Source organism: Pinus tabuliformis, chromosome 4_1, assembly GCF_031772625.1.
Source record: "Pinus tabuliformis cultivar Carrire ecotype Pingquan chromosome 4_1, CPIR1, whole genome shotgun sequence".
Lineage (NCBI taxonomy): Eukaryota > Viridiplantae > Streptophyta > Pinopsida > Pinales > Pinaceae > Pinus > Pinus tabuliformis.
The window spans coordinates 301,816,286-301,832,194 of NC_142303.1; the positions used below are offsets into that span (position 1 = coordinate 301,816,286).

Consider the following 15,909-nt stretch of genomic DNA (forward strand, 5'->3'; position numbering starts at 1 on the left):
TCATTTCCTTCACAAACCAATCCCCAAATGTTAGAGCCACAAATAAATAATTTATTTTTCACATTTTCTTTCCATACTTTGAAATTTGCAGCAATAAGAACCAAATTCTTTGGAGAAATCATTTTGAAAAAAATATATGCAAATTTCTATCAAAATTGCCAAGATCCACTCATCAGCAATCAAGCTGCACCCGAGAGCCCTGCTTTGATACCAATTGCTGGAAACTAGATCACTACTGAGAGGGGTGGGGGGATGAATCAGTGGTGAGAGAACATATAAACTTTTTCTCCAATATATTAATATTATAACCATGCATGAATTGAAATAGATAAACATAGATCAGAGAAATAAAAATAAACATGCAACCATTAAAATAAATCTCACAAGGACACAAGTGTTTTTGGTCTAAAACCCTTCACGAGGAAAAAAACCACCCTGCTGCTACTACACTGCTCAATTTTTTTATTAAAATAGCTAAACAAATTTTACATGGATTAGCCACACCCATAGATGGAATACTTGACTTATTTCATAGTATGTTGGTTGGAAGACTTGACTTCTTTCACAATATGTTGGTCCTTTCATACATGAACTTGTTTCTCTCTTGGATCTATGGATTACCATCCGTTGAAGGCCACCACAATCAATGATCCTTGCCCAAATCCTGTTGGATGGAGACAACTCTTCCCTCTACTGAATCCACCAAGTCACTGTATACTCTGAAACCTCGACGCCTTCACTTCCTCCATGTGAGCCTCATTTCATATATTTTCAGGCTAGACTCCCAATCTGTTCAACATGAACATTACAACAACACCATTGTTCTGAATCAAAATATACAAAAAAAACTGAAGAAAAAAATAGGACAGTACAATCTCCAAATACTCCACTAGTTGCCACATAATATCATCAAACACTACTCCACTCAACACTTCTCTTCACACTCACTACACCAATTTGATGGCCGAAACATACTTCAGCTCACTACTACTACCACTTCAAACTACTTCAAAAACTCCGCACTAGAGAACACATGCAGCTTGCAGGCTCTTCTCCACACACACACTCTCACAAACCACAACTAGACAATCAACCAAACTAGCATTGAGCTTCCTCCAATATGTATATGAACTCAAGTGCTCAACTCAATAATTATTAAGAACAACTGGGCATTGCAACTCTATTCATATGCTTGATTTGATCCAGATTCAACTCATTGGCTTAATCAACCACTAACTACACTAGCCTTTTTGATATTTTTAACTTTAATCAGCTTCTCGAGGTCCCATGAACTTTTTCGATCATAAACCAAAAAGTTATGATCAAGGATGTCACCTCAACATAACAATTAGTTGATCAATGCAAGGAATGTGGAAAAATTCTCGTGAAATCCTTCACTCGCTCCCATAACATCGAATCCATGCGACTTAGGCTATAACCACTCCCAAAATCTTGCATGCCAATGCTTGGAGCCTTTCAGCCGCTCCCACAGGCCCGTCTCCATGCAACTGAGGCCAAAAATGAAGTAAACCAAAGGATCTTCAGTTTAGAACCTCTTCCACCTGATGGAACATCTTCTCCAACATATTATGACTCCTCAAAACTTCTGTGTCGGGTCTTGAACTGATGAAATAGGCTAGGAAGAAGTCAAAGACATGAAAGACCTATTCTTCCAACCTTAGTACCAAGACCAACACCTCCATCTCCTCAAGCAACAACCATAACTTGTGAAAACACCTCTAGGACTTGTATCAACATATATGACTCCTGTAGCGACATATCCAACTCCGGTAGCAACAACATCATTTCATACAATTGCCTCCAACACTAATATAGGCACCTCCAATACAAACAACCTCATCTTATCACATGTAGCAACAATATAATGTCTCCAAGACATGTAGAAACATATGTAACATCTAGAGTAGCACTCCAACATCTTGCAATGGCATCATCTCCAACCAACACAACATATCATCCTCAAAGCAACATCACATGTGGAATCCATTTCCAAATCACCTCCACTAGGTCTAGTCATAGGTATGTTGACATCAATGCCAACTAACAAGACCATCAAGCCAAACATCCATCACCAAGCACTCATCACACATCACACATCACACATGTATATGACCAGTATTATCTCCAACATGTTGACTTCGATGCCGAAAATACAATGCCAACAAAATTTCCTTCATACAAATATCTTGGATTTGATAGTCATAATAAGTTCAATTAGAATATAATGTGGAAAAAGGGATAGTAGAGGGTGGAAAGCTCATTATGGGCATGAAAACAAGTGTAATTTAGCAAACCTTTGGTTGTGTGCTAAGAAAAACTCCTATTTTATACTTTTGTCACTCCTATTATCTTATATAGATGTGAATTCTAGGGATTTGGTATTTTTAGCGAATATTGGAGAAGGAGAGAGAAAATATAAAGAATTTTATAGCTTATAATCTTAATATTAAAATAATTACACCCTATCCTATTCTCCTCATAAAAGTGAGCCCCTCCCCCATTGAGTGCATGGTCATGGTTAGGTATTTAATCTACAAGAACAAGATAAACAACATGGATGATAAGAGGCTCCCCAAAATTGTGTCTATCTCCAACCGTAACCACCAAGATCTTAAGTGAGGATGGCATCAAGAAACCAATTATTGGTTAGATCATTGGGGAATATAGAAATACATCATCCCAACATATACTAACAATCTAAAAAATATTATTACATTTAAAGTTAAAGACAATTTGTAGTGCAATAAAGAGTTAGAAAATAAACTGAAGTAAAAATACTACAAGAAGGTGTGAACCCTAATGTAGAAGATCAAAAGTATCTTTGAGTTCTAACTAGAAAAATTGAGAAAATCAACATTATTAAAATACAAACCAACTCCCATGAGCTATATAGAGAAACTAGGCATTGGGCATTACCAAAACATTACGGAATGCAAGAATTTATCATCTTTGTGACACTAAGAGGGTTGAATATGAAAGCCAAATTATACTACAATGCCCTACATACACCCAAATTAGAACTCAATTTTGAAATATTTGTTACAATACTGACCTTCGTAGCCTCCTAATTCATCAAAACTATGATAATCTTAGAACACTTGTCTTACTACTTTTTTAGCATGGAAATAAATACTCTAAAGGAGTAAGTAATATTTAGCCTTTTAAGGTATGATAAACCAATTATGATTTGAATGGGCATAAATCATCATGATTAAAATTATCTTTTATAAAATATTTTTTATTAATAAAATTTAACTTAAAATTATTAATTATGATGATGATGGTGATTATTGTCCACTGAGACCAAATTGGTCTATTAGACCTTAAGAAAGTAAGGGATTACTTGAAACTTTTTAGAATTTTATTTATGTGCTTGAAAACCATTAAGATAAGTGTTCCAAGACCACCATAGTTTCATTGAGTTAAAATGTTAGGAAGGTTGGTCATGTGACACATTTTGAAATTGGAATCTAATATTAATATATGCAAGACATTCTAGGAGAAAGTGTTTTTTATCTTCCACTGTGTCAGTATCATAAAGGTAACAAACCCTTTCATTCTAATGAGTCCTGAGAATTGACCAATGCCTAGTTTTATTATGGAGCTCATTAGAATAAGTTCTTATTTTAACAAGATTAATTTTATTTTTTACACTCTATAGAACAAAGATATATTTTTGATTCTCTAAAGTGGGGATGATAACCTCCTTATAATATCATAATTTTCTTTTGTCCTCCATTTTTTTATTGCACCATTTTCTACTTAAAGTTTGATGTCATACTATTTTCAATTCTTCCCTTCCTTTATTATCTAAGGGTTGAGCCAAGACTCAAATCGTCACACCATCCCCTCTTGAGTCGAAGGATGGCGTTAGCAAGAGTTTAAAGCAAGTTTAAGAAGTCTATTGTCTTCCATGTTATTTAACTTGTTCTTTTACGTTATGTACTTGTCATAGTTGTGCTCTCAATTGGGGAAATGATTACTTATATGTGGAGGATAGGATTGTAACATCCCTCAGTATACTTCGTACAAAATACATAGAATTAGAAAAATTTACCAGTTTTACCAACACGTAATTTTCCCAATGACTTATCCCATAATCCTTAGATAATAATCAAATGGTATAGTCATGATCCTTAAGGAAAGTAACCTTAGAAAAGGAATAGTAAATCACATAAACTAATAACCATTAATACAACTTGTTAACATAATTTTTCTACTGCAACTTTGCATCATTGACATTGTTCATTTAATCAGGCTTGTTAATAACACATTGAATGATATAAGTTTCAACATCATGCTAGGTAGCAATATCATAAAGTTAAACAAACACATAAATGGACACCAATATACCCTCAAAACCATGAAGGGAAAAACCAACAAACATTCTCTCATGTGATTCCTATTGAAAGTCTTTGTTTAATTCATTATGGATCACAAAAGCTTGAAAAAAAAAACATTTATTTTATTAAACATTTCGTGAGGGAGTTCACCCCTCACTCAATGGAAACAAGGGATTATTTTTTCAGCTGTTTTTCACGGCCACTAAGTGGCTGCTACATCCATGGATAATAATCCACGCAGATCCACTTGAAGGGATCTACCCACTGGCTTATCTGGTTGGGCCTAACCCCAAGGGGGTCAAGGAGATTTGACCTTGTGACCTCTCAATTGGAAAGGTACTTAGCAACGAGAACTCGACCAATTGAGCTATCTCTTGGGGCTTCAATAAGGGATTCTATCCCATGTCCATTGTTGAATTTTTATAAAAGGAACATAATATTTAATTCAAGCATAATTAGCTAGAAGCAGTTACATTAAACAAGATGTCATGTTTCTCAACTACATTACATAATAGTTCTTCGTGCACAATGTCTTCGTGGCATGGTTGTTTCATGTGGTAAGTTACTTCTTATAAACTACATTGATGATCTTTCACTCTACTTGTAACATTAATTATGTATAATGACCTCATTATTTTCCATATTATTAGTTAAAATCTATCTTTTGATTGTTGGAAAAGAGTTTAGTTTAGAACTACTACATTTGATTGTTGGAAAATAGTTTAGTTCAGAACTACTACATTTTTTTGTGAAGGTCATGATTCTTTTCTGCAACACTATCAGCAATAAACCCTAACATCATGAATATCAAAACCCAAAAGATTATGACCTTTTTCATCCCATATTCAATCTTTACTGGTTCACATTTCTATGTCACAATCATTAATAATATTCTATGCATTATACCTCTTTTCAAGGAAACACTATCTCCATAACTAATTTCTTACTTTTACATGCATAACCATAACTATTTAATACTTACAATACCTTAAATATTATATGCAAAACTATATTTTTAATGCATTTAATCCAAATAAAAAAATATGAAAATATATTTTCACAACTATGCTATTGGTGGTATTGTTTTCTGGTCATTCTTCTTATTGCAAAACCTTGGGTAGTATTCTACTTGTTTCTTCCACAAAACCAATTTTATTATTACCATTGCAATAACAAAGATTAATAACATAAAATACAGGTAGTACTTTATCTTTATCCCAAAATATAATACAAATGCACACATTTATAAATACATATATATTTTTCGCATATTTCACATGTGTATAAATTATAAAAATATGCTTATTCATCCTCTATTTCACATGCATTAAATAAATCTTTAAAAATTTAAAATTTATAAAAACATGTCTATTCGCAGTTCACATGCATGCATACAATTATAAATGTATGATTATTTATGGTTGAAAATGCAAAGTCCTATGCAATAATAAAACCATATTTATATTATTTCTATGGATGCAAAATTAGATGCATTAACCCTTGCAAGTCACGACTATTTTAATATCACAAATGCATTGGCCATTGCGAGAGGTTAATGATTATCAAATCATTGTTGCATTAACTTATTGGAAATGTATTTACCATTGTGAAACCACACTTTTATATATATAGATTTATAAAGTACTCTTTTGGTGACATTTTTTGGTTGAATTGTGTAAGGAATTCTATATTTTGTAGACTCCTGCTCTAATTGCATGTATACTTTAATAGCAGGAATTAAGCAATTTTGGTTTTCTCTTGCTTGTTTTATTTTAATTAACTTCAATTCCATATAAGTCACTACCCAATTTACATAATTCTTTATTCATGGAAAATTAACAAATTTAATTAATTTACTTGATTTCCATGCATTTTCCATATAGATTACTTAGAATAATTAATTTCCATGCATTTTCCATATAGATTACTTAGAATATATTTTCCATATGGAATAATATAGAGCCAAGTACAGTTTGCAAAAAGGAATAAGGTTGATTCAGAGGGGATTTGCACTTGATAATGGTAGATTTGGAACCAGTTACATTGATCTTTCGATGAATTTGCTAACATAAAATCCATGATAGAGTGAGTTGCTAATGGAATGTAATCTTTGCTTGAACTTATAGGTGTCTGCTTTCATGTTAATGATGAAAAAATTCTTTTATTTGTTGGAACTGTATCGATGACATCCTGGACCATCTTGAAATCACTCATACCTATCTTCTTATCTATGGGTGAAAGCATGAAGATGGGGTACACTTTTGGGCCAAATGTTGAGATGAAATTTCAAGTGTTTCCTCTTTTATCAAATTGCACCCCTCAAAATTCATATAAGAATTGTGAATTTTGATTCAAAGTAAAAAGACAATATGTGGAGAATTATGTTGTTGTCTTAATGATATTTTTTGAAAAATAATTTAGTGTCGTATAATCTCTCAATTTTCCATTAAATGCAATATATGTCCTTGCAAATTTTCGCAAAATTTAAGAGGTATGCCTGTGTTCACTTAGCATAACTTAGTCTCATATATATATATATATATATATATATATATATATATATATGAGCATGATCTACACATAGATAACTAAGTTTTTTGTATTAATTTCCTTTTTTATGCAAAATTATATTTTTAATTATTTTTGAAGTTGGAGAAGTAATAGCTCAATTGCATTTTGGAGACACGTGTTCACATAATATTTTTTTCAACTCCTTAAATAAATTGAAAAACGAAGAGTACCCTTTTGAATAGGACTCGTAATTTTTGGAATTTTTTTGTTGTGTATATTTTATGTTATTGATTTTTTATTCAGCCCTAAATTATCCAAAAAAAAAATTCAAGTGTTATGTTTAAAAGAAATTAGATCCAAGATATCATATGAATTCGAAAGTGTCAAATTCATATGACATTGGATAGTGGAATCTTTCATGAATCCAACATGATCAACTACTCCACTTAAGGACAAATTCGGCCCTAAATCCGATAGGGTATGAAGTGGGGTTGCAAAGAAATCTGCAAAAAAGAGGCTAAAGCTGTATTTTTAGGACTTCAAGAGCTCGATCAAGTGCTTTAAACACTTGAACGAGCGCTTAAATTCAAATTTCTCGATCGAGCATTAAAGTAACCCTCGATTGAGCAACATACGTGGTTAACCAACAACTCGATTGAGCCATTAAAAAGTCTAACCCGCCAACAACCTTACTAACTTTTATTAATGGTATTAATGGTAAACCATGCGACTTAGGGGCTCGATCGAGCTGTTAACTCAGGTTAGAAAATGGCTCGATCGAGAGTTGGTTTAAATGCTTAATCTAGCTATTTTTAAACACCTCAACAACTTGATTGAGCACTTAAAAATTGCTCAATCAAGTGCTTAAAATTGCTTAAGAAAGCATCCGTTTTTCACCAAAATGCACCCTCATTTCACCAAAGAGTGTAACCCAACTCCATGCTTTGACCCCCACTATAATTGCATGTGCATTCTTAGGCTTTGCAAGCATCTCCCTTAGTTTTTGAGAGCCAGTGTTGAAGAATTCCATAGAATTCTTCTCCCAATTTTTGCATTGTTAACATTTGCAAAAAATTAAGAGTTTCACGTATGGATCAACAAAGACTATTTATTGATGTTCACACTGAATTCTAGGCCTGCAAATACTTGCAAAGCCCTTTCTCGGGACTTTGGTAAAAGTAGATGTTATTTATCCTCTCCCTGCAACAAACTGTTGGCCCCCTCTTGTATTTCGTTAATTTAATCCATTTTTTGGTGATCGATCCAGTGGTTGCAAAAATCATTCCAAAACCCACAACTAATTCTTGGACATCAACCATTTCAGAACACGTCGTTATATTAATCATTAATATTTCCTTCATGTTAATAAAATTATTATGTTCAGTTCGGTTTTGGGATATTACAAGAATAAAGTATATTTCTTTTAATTTTGGGAGTATAAGTTATAAAATTCTTTTGGATTTGTTCTATCTTTCTCCATGACTCTTTAAAGATAGTGCAGTCCCAATCTTAGCATCGATATAAAATAATAGGAATAATAAGAATATCAAAAAGAGATTTTTTTCTTATTCTAAATCCAAAAATCTATTGATTTATAATTGTTTTCAAACCCATAATAAATTTTCCAATATCATTTTTTTGAATACCATAATATTAATTAAACTTGTAATGTTTTTTTTAAATACCATAACATTAAGTAAACTTGTAATGAATATTGATTTTAAAATTTTTATATAAATAGTGTAAATATTTTATTATTATTATTCTTTTATAAATCTATTTTTATAATAATATTATTTTAAATACTTAAATTTATAAAGCTAACATAAATAATGAGCATTAATCATGAACAAAGATATAACAACCTCTATATATTTTTGGATTTAGAGATGTATAGGAAGTCACTATGTAATATTGATTGTATTTTATTTATTTCAATCAATTTAAAATTAAAATTATGATTTAATTTTATATTATTTATAAAATACCGAAATATTATTAATTATCATATTTTATTAAATCAATTAGCTTAAATGATTTTAAAAATTCTAAACTGGTCTACGGTCATAGTGATAATTCTTTTCACTTTTCTTTCGAATGGCCCTGTGCATCATCTTCCGTCCCCCTCTACGAGACACGTGGCGCTCGGCACCGTACTTACGTGGAAAGTATTAGATGCTCGGATCCACAAGGAAGAAATGAGACGACACTACATCAAACGGAATTGGAGGGCAGAGAAAACCAAGGAAAATTGGGACGGTCTTCGTATTCGTATTCGATCATAGGCGTGGCATTTGGGAAGTTAATCCGACACTGTGCAACGTCACATCACAAAAACTGGCGGGCCCCTAAACAACGCGGCATCACAAAACTGGCGGGCGCCTAAACAACGCGGCGTAGTAAAGAGGCCCCACACATCACAACACTGTTCAAGGCGCAAATTACGGACTTGTGGTTTCCAGGTCACGGTGTGTTTGAGAAGATCCAAAGCCACACCTACCCCTTGCTTTTGTTTTCTACCATCTCAAAGACTTTGGTGCTTCCAACTTCCCATCGCTCTGCCTGCCTGAGCATCATCTGCTTCATTGTTACTGTTACTCCTGCTTCAAACTTCCTTTCGATCTGCCTGCCCGCGCATCATCTGGTTGCTTATTATCATTACTTACCTCTATTCTTCTTCTTTTTCTTCCAATGGCACACAACACAAACGCCTCTACTTCTGCATCTAATTCATCCGCACCCTATTCAGCGCCCAACTACTTCCATATATTTATAAATCACCGCGGCTGCGATGTCAAGAAAACCTTCGCCGCACATCTCTACCGGCGCCTTACTTCCCATGGATTGCGAGTGTTTCTTGACCGGCCAGAGTTAGAGGCCGGAAAAAGAATTCTTTCTCAAATCGAAGAGGCTATCCAAGTCGCCTCTGTTCAGATTGCCATATTCTCTGAAAACTATGCGAATTCGAAATGGTGTCTCGATGAGCTTCGGCTCATGGTAGACTCAGAGAAGCGCGGGGCTACCATTCTACCTGTATTTTACAACATTAAACCTTCCGATCTCCGGTGGGCGGACGCAGCTGAACATGGACCGTACGCTCAAGCCCTACTCAAACATGAAGAAAAGGGGCGATACGATCCCCGAAGAATTCAAGGTTGGAGAGAGGCTCTTTCTCAGGTTGCAAATACAAGCGGCTTTGAATTGGAGGCGTGTAATGGGTGAGTATCTTCAACACTCTTACAATTCCTGTCAGCGTTTAATTTGTAAATCTCTCTTCGTTTTCCTTTTATGGATTGATAGCCACATGACAAATTAGGCAGGTTACTCTTTGTAATTTTACACCTCCCATGAATATGCATATTCAGGGACGAGGCTGATCTCTTGGATAAGGTCGTGGAAAGGGTGTTGACAAAGGTTCCAAAACCAGCGTTACACGTGGCCAAATTTGCAACTGGTTTGCAGGAAAAAATTCAAGAGTTTGAGGAGACAGTATCATTCCAGCTGGAGCAGCAAACGATGGAGTCTAAGGTTGTGGCGATTGCAGGTGTGGGTGGAGTAGGCAAAACGACGCTAGCCAAGGAATTCTTCAACTCTAAGAGATCAGGTTATGGCGGCTCCTCCTTTCTAGCTGATGTGAGAGAAAAAGCGTCTAGGGCCTCGCTGCCTTCCCTGCAGTCTCAGCTTATTAAAGACTTGAAAGGTATAAGTAGGGGAATTGATAAGTGGGAAGCAGGTATAGGAATACTTCAAACATGTCTCTCATCTTGTCACGCTCTCATAGTAATCGACGATGTAGATGATGTCGATCAATTGGATGCATTTTTGCCAATTAAGGGCGTCCTTCATCCCAAGAGCTTGATTTTGGTCACGTCTCGTGATAAGCATGTCCTTCGAAGTGCAGGAATAGGGAAGTCATCAGTTTATCACCTAAAGGGCCTCAATAAATCACATTCCCAAGAGCTTTTCTGTTCGCATGCTTTCTTTCAGCCACATCCACGACCAGGGTTTGAAAACCTTGTCGACAGGTTTGTAGAAGGCTGCGACAGTTTGCCTTTATCGCTAAAAGTTTTTGGTGCTCTTTTATGTGGGCAAGATCAGCCTTATTGGGAAGAAAAATTGAAGGAACTTCATAGATTGCCTGATAAGATCCTGGCAAGCCTCAAAATTAGTTACAATTCATTGAATCAAAAGGAACAGCAAATATTTTTAGATATTGCTTGTTTTGGCATAGGAGAAGACAGGGATAAGTGGGTAACAATATGGGGCGGATTGGCGGGGCTTCAAACTCTAGAAGACAGATGTCTTGTAGATATAGAGGTTGTAGAGATTGTGATAATGTCAGCGTTTATAGATGTAAAGCTGAAGAGCATGAGAATGCATGATCATGTGCGCGACATGGGAAGAAATATTGCTGAGGAAGTATCAATGCCCCGTCGTCTTTGGCGTTCGGTTGAGGAGGTCCATGATCTGTTCGAGGAGCAGTCATTATCATCTGTAAGTCATTAATCATCTAAGACTTCATACCCATGTCCACAACTTTCAAGTTCTTTTTATTCAAATAAATAAATAATAATTTTGCCAGGTACTATGTCGTAATACTGTCTTTTAACCGAACGAACAGGTAATACCAGATGTACGTGGAATTAGGATGCCTGTCCAGTGGAACTATCAAACAATAACAGAAGAGGAGGCAATATTACGCACAAACTCAGAAATACCATTGAACAAAATTTCAAGTGAGCCGGCGATCAAAATGAGAACAATGCAACTTCTTGAAAGTGAAGGGGAATTTGTGGAAGGCATAATAAGAAGGGTGCGGTCACCAAATCTCGTATGGCTGCGCTGGAATTTGTGTCCCTTCTCTTCGCTGCCTACCTGGATTCCAATGGACCAGTTAAAAGTTTTAGAAGTGAGTGGGCCGAAACTGAAGAAATTATGGCGTCGTGATTCTCAGGTGAGTAAATGTAGATGAACATGCAGCAATAGTAGATGAGAGTAATTGTGTATCTTCTGTTTTCTCATGTTATGATTAAAACGTCCAACATTGCAGGCACCTTTACAGTTGCGGGAGCTGTATGTTGATGCTCCTATTTTAGAGTTTCCAAAGTCAATAGGGAAGCTGACACACCTCGAAAAGATTGTCTTCAGAAATTTTAGTTATCTAATTCATCTTCTACAGCCCGTAGCAGATCTATCAACGTTACCAACGTTACCAACGTTCCCAACGTTACCAGAAGGATTCTTTCATCTCCGCTCCTTGAAATATCTAGAGATACATGGGCGCTTCAGGATTCTTCCGAAGGAATTTGGAAATTTAACAAGTCTCCAAAGCATCGTTCTCTCTGGCTGCCAAAGGATGGAGAAGCTTCCAGATTCCTTCACAGATTTAAAAAATATCCAAGCCCTCCAGCTGTTTGCTTGCAACAGTTTGAAGCGGCTTCCAAAATCCTTGGGAGATCTAACAAATCTCCAACGAATATCCCTCTACGGGTGCGAGAGTTTGGAGCTTCTTCCAAATTCGTTTGCGAATCTGGCAAATCTCCAAGACCTCTATCTGTCGGGCTGCAAGAGATTGAAGCGGCTTCCAAACTCCTTGGGGGATTTAACAAATCTCCAAAGAATCACCCTCAAGAACTGCGAAGGTTTGGAGGTACTTCCAGAATCTTTTGGGTGTTTGACAAATCTGTTACGCATTGAACTCACTGGCTGCAAAAGATTGAAGAACCTTCCAGATTCCTTCACAGGTTTAACGAGCCTTCAACACCTCAAGCTGTCTGACTCCGACAAATTGGAGCGTCTTCCAAAATCCTTGGGGTGTTTAACAAATCTCCAATACATTGGTCTAGCTGGGTTTACGAGTTTGAAAAAACTTCCAAATTCCATGGGCGATTTAACAAATCTCCAAGAAATCAGCCTGTCAAGCTGCGGCAGATTGAAGCGGCTTCCAGAATCTTTTGGGTGTTTGACAAATCTTTTACGCATTGAACTCACTGGCTGCAGAAGATTGAAGAAGCTTCCAGAGTCCTTCACAGGTTTAACAAATCTTCAAAACCTCAACCTGTCTGACTCCGACAGATTGAAGCGTCTTCCAAGATCCTTGGGAAGTTTAGCAAATCTCCAATATATTAATCTATCGAATTGCAAGAGTTTGAAAAAACTTCCAAATTCCTTGGGGGATTTAACAAATCTCCAAGAAATCAGACTGGACAAGTGCGAAAGTTTGGAGGTACTTCCAGATTCCTTTGGGAATTTAAAAAATCTTCAAAGGACCACCCTGCAAGATTCCGGCTTGAAGACGCTTCCAAATTCCTTTCGGCATTTAACAAATCTTGTGTCCATAGATCTGGCAGCATGTAAAAGTTTGAAGATGCTTCCAAATAATTTATTTGGGAATTTAACAAATCTCGAAACAGTAAGTCTGTCCGGTTGCGAAAGTTTGGAAAAGCTTCCACATTCCTGGGGAAATTTGACAAAACTCCGATCTATTCAGTTGGATAACTGCAAAAGTTTGAAGAGGCTTCCGAAATCGTTGGGGAATCTATCGCAGCTGAGATTTCTGGATTTGAGTCATTGTAGCAGTACGTGTTCGATTGCACTACCTGGAAACATCACCACGCTTCAATTGTTAAAATTATCAGGATGTGTCCAAATGGCAACATTGCCCGTCCAAGTGGAACATCAGAAGTCCTTGGAATTGTTGAATCTGGTGGGTACAAACTTAAAAGAGTTGACCATTAATGCGCAGACTGCATGGCTAAGCAATTTGAAATATCTGTTCTTAGGAAGTCCTTTGTTGAAAGAGCTGCCACCTTCGTTCGGATGCCTATTGAGTTTGAAGGTACTGCTGCTCCACGGATGCCACGAATTGAAACACTTGCCGGATTCAGTCGGACTGTTGACTCAGTTGACTACGTTGGAGATATCAAAATGTGGGATACAAGAGTTACCAGATCTCATGGAGATGAACAATCTCGGTTCTTTAAGAGTACGCGATTGTCCGCTGCGTGAACTGCCATTTAAGGAGGAGTCTGCCCCGAGGAGAAAGAGAAAGCGAAGAGCAACGGAGAAAGGCCTGATTCGGCTCAACTTCTTAGAGTTGTACTGCACAGAAGTAAGAGAGGTATCCTTTCCGCAAGGTGTGTGCATCAACCTTCAAACCCTCCGCATCATGTGTTGTAATGATTTGGTAAAGGTTGGTTCATTGCCAGCAACAGTAGAGCGTCTGATTTTGAGGGGTTGCGGTGCGTTGGGAAAAGTAGAAGGGCTTAGTGGGTTGGCAAAACCTTTGTGGGTAGACATGCGAGGGTGTTGTAATATAGAAATGGGGGAGGTGCCACATTTCAGGAATACCACGCGTTTATTCATCCCAACTGACACTTGCAAACCCGAGGAGGAGGAGGAGGTGGTGGAGCAGCAGATGGCAGCTTTGCAGGAGGGTGTCCTGCCGTATAGGGTTGCAGTGGACGTGGGGAGCAGTAGAGTCTTTGTTACAAGGCTTTAGTTTGTGGTGGAGTGTAAATACAAAAGGTATCTTAGTTGTGTTATATATTTATGAATTTTAAATAACTAGCAATTGCCCCAAAAGGTGCAAAGAGAGGCCGATAAGTTTTTTAAATTTGAAAAATGTTATGAAAATTGGAAAAATGGTATGAGGAACACATTTGTAGATATGTATGCCATATGCCATATGTATTGGCAAATTTAAATTCTACATAGATATTGTAAAGTATGAGGAACACATTTGTAGATATGTATGCCATATCCCATATGTATTGGAAATTTTAAATTTTATATAAATATTGTAAAAGATGATATATTTGATAATTAATTACAAATTACATTACAAAGTATTTTTATCATTTATATTTATATGTATAAGTTATGTAAATTTTAAACCACCCTCGACCCGTCTTAATTCGGAATTTACCAAGAGATTAAATTTTCTTTCACTTTAAAAGAGGTTTGCATATCAAGAGATTTGATCCTTCTTGGTTTGGTAGATTCAAAGTAATGATGGATCTAAGCTGGTTTAATTTCTCCCTTTAAATAAGCTTCATTCCACATGAATATTATGGATTCTCAATGCCATGAATAATTTGTATTTTTATTATTATTTTATTTTTATAGAGTCAAAATATTTACATTACATTTATGTTATTATTTATCTTTTACTTTTTGTTAAAAACTCCCCAAAATAGGACAAATGCAAGTTTCATAATCATTAACTTGTAAGATTGGTCACAAGTTTATTTGAAGCCTAGTCCAGAGGGTTGTAGGGGTCTTTACACTGGGCGACACCGTCATGCACATGGCATCCAGCCATGGACAACGAAGGTGATCTTTAGAACAGAAAGTCTTGATTTAACACGGCCACTTTGATAGTGACAATGTGATCATCCAGTGAAAGAAGAACCAGATCATGCCAAGAGGGGTGACCATGGTTTAATTAAAATGTAATTACAGACCCAATTAGAAAGTTCCACCTACTCTATGCTTACGGTATTCCTGAGATGAGAAAGCATGAAATTGGTTATAGATCGAGAATTCACGGGCATCAGTGTGAGTTTGAGATACCACATTTATTCTATGTTTCTTAAAATCTCAATTCACAACTCCAGCAACATAATACTTTTCCTAAACATTTCCTTGAATGAAAAGATATATCCGCCCAAGGTATGTCCAAAGTATGACAAATGAACAACACTGAATAATTTCAAATATATATCAAAGCAATACAAACATAGCAAGCCACTAAGCCCAGTACTTCAACCATCTTTACAGTCAACTATGAGAACACTCACCTAACAATAATTGATCATACAACTCAAAAAAATGAAAATAATGTTCATGCTAAATTCTCATAATTTTGATCTTTTACTTTTTTTTTTCTCCCACCTTGACGTATAACACAATAACAATCATATGATCGACATAAAGCTCTCTCTGCAACTTAGTCATTCCCAATAATTAACTACTGGAAATTTTGAAAAAATAATTAGATAACTCACGTCATGCTTTGATCACTATTAAAAAA

General features: G+C 35.9%; 1 protein-coding gene across 1 annotated transcript; it reads left to right on the plus strand.

The window, feature by feature from the left end:
- Positions 1–9,416: 9,416 nt before the first annotated feature.
- LOC149175487 (uncharacterized) lies at positions 9,417–14,663 on the plus strand. Its single transcript, XM_089419690.1, has 4 exons — positions 9,417–10,093; positions 10,241–11,369; positions 11,497–11,829; positions 11,926–14,663. Exons 1-4 carry the CDS (start codon positions 9,567–9,569, stop codon positions 14,374–14,376), a joined length of 4,440 nt encoding a protein of 1,479 aa, XP_089275816.1. The 5' UTR covers positions 9,417–9,566; the 3' UTR covers positions 14,377–14,663.
- The last annotated feature ends 1,246 nt before the right edge of the window (positions 14,664–15,909 follow it).

What these genes read in the sequence shown, in the direction of transcription:
- LOC149175487 (XM_089419690.1), top strand. Translation starts at nt 9,567, where the DNA reads ATGGCACACAACACAAACGCCTCTACTTCTGCATCTAATTCATCCGCA. An exon ending in GAATTGGAGGCGTGTAATGG is followed by an intron (nt 10,094 to 10,240) that starts GTGAGTATCTTC and finishes ATGCATATTCAG; the next exon opens with GGACGAGGCTGATCTCTTGG. An exon ending in TATGGCGTCGTGATTCTCAG is followed by an intron (nt 11,830 to 11,925) that starts GTGAGTAAATGT and finishes CCAACATTGCAG; the next exon opens with GCACCTTTACAGTTGCGGGA.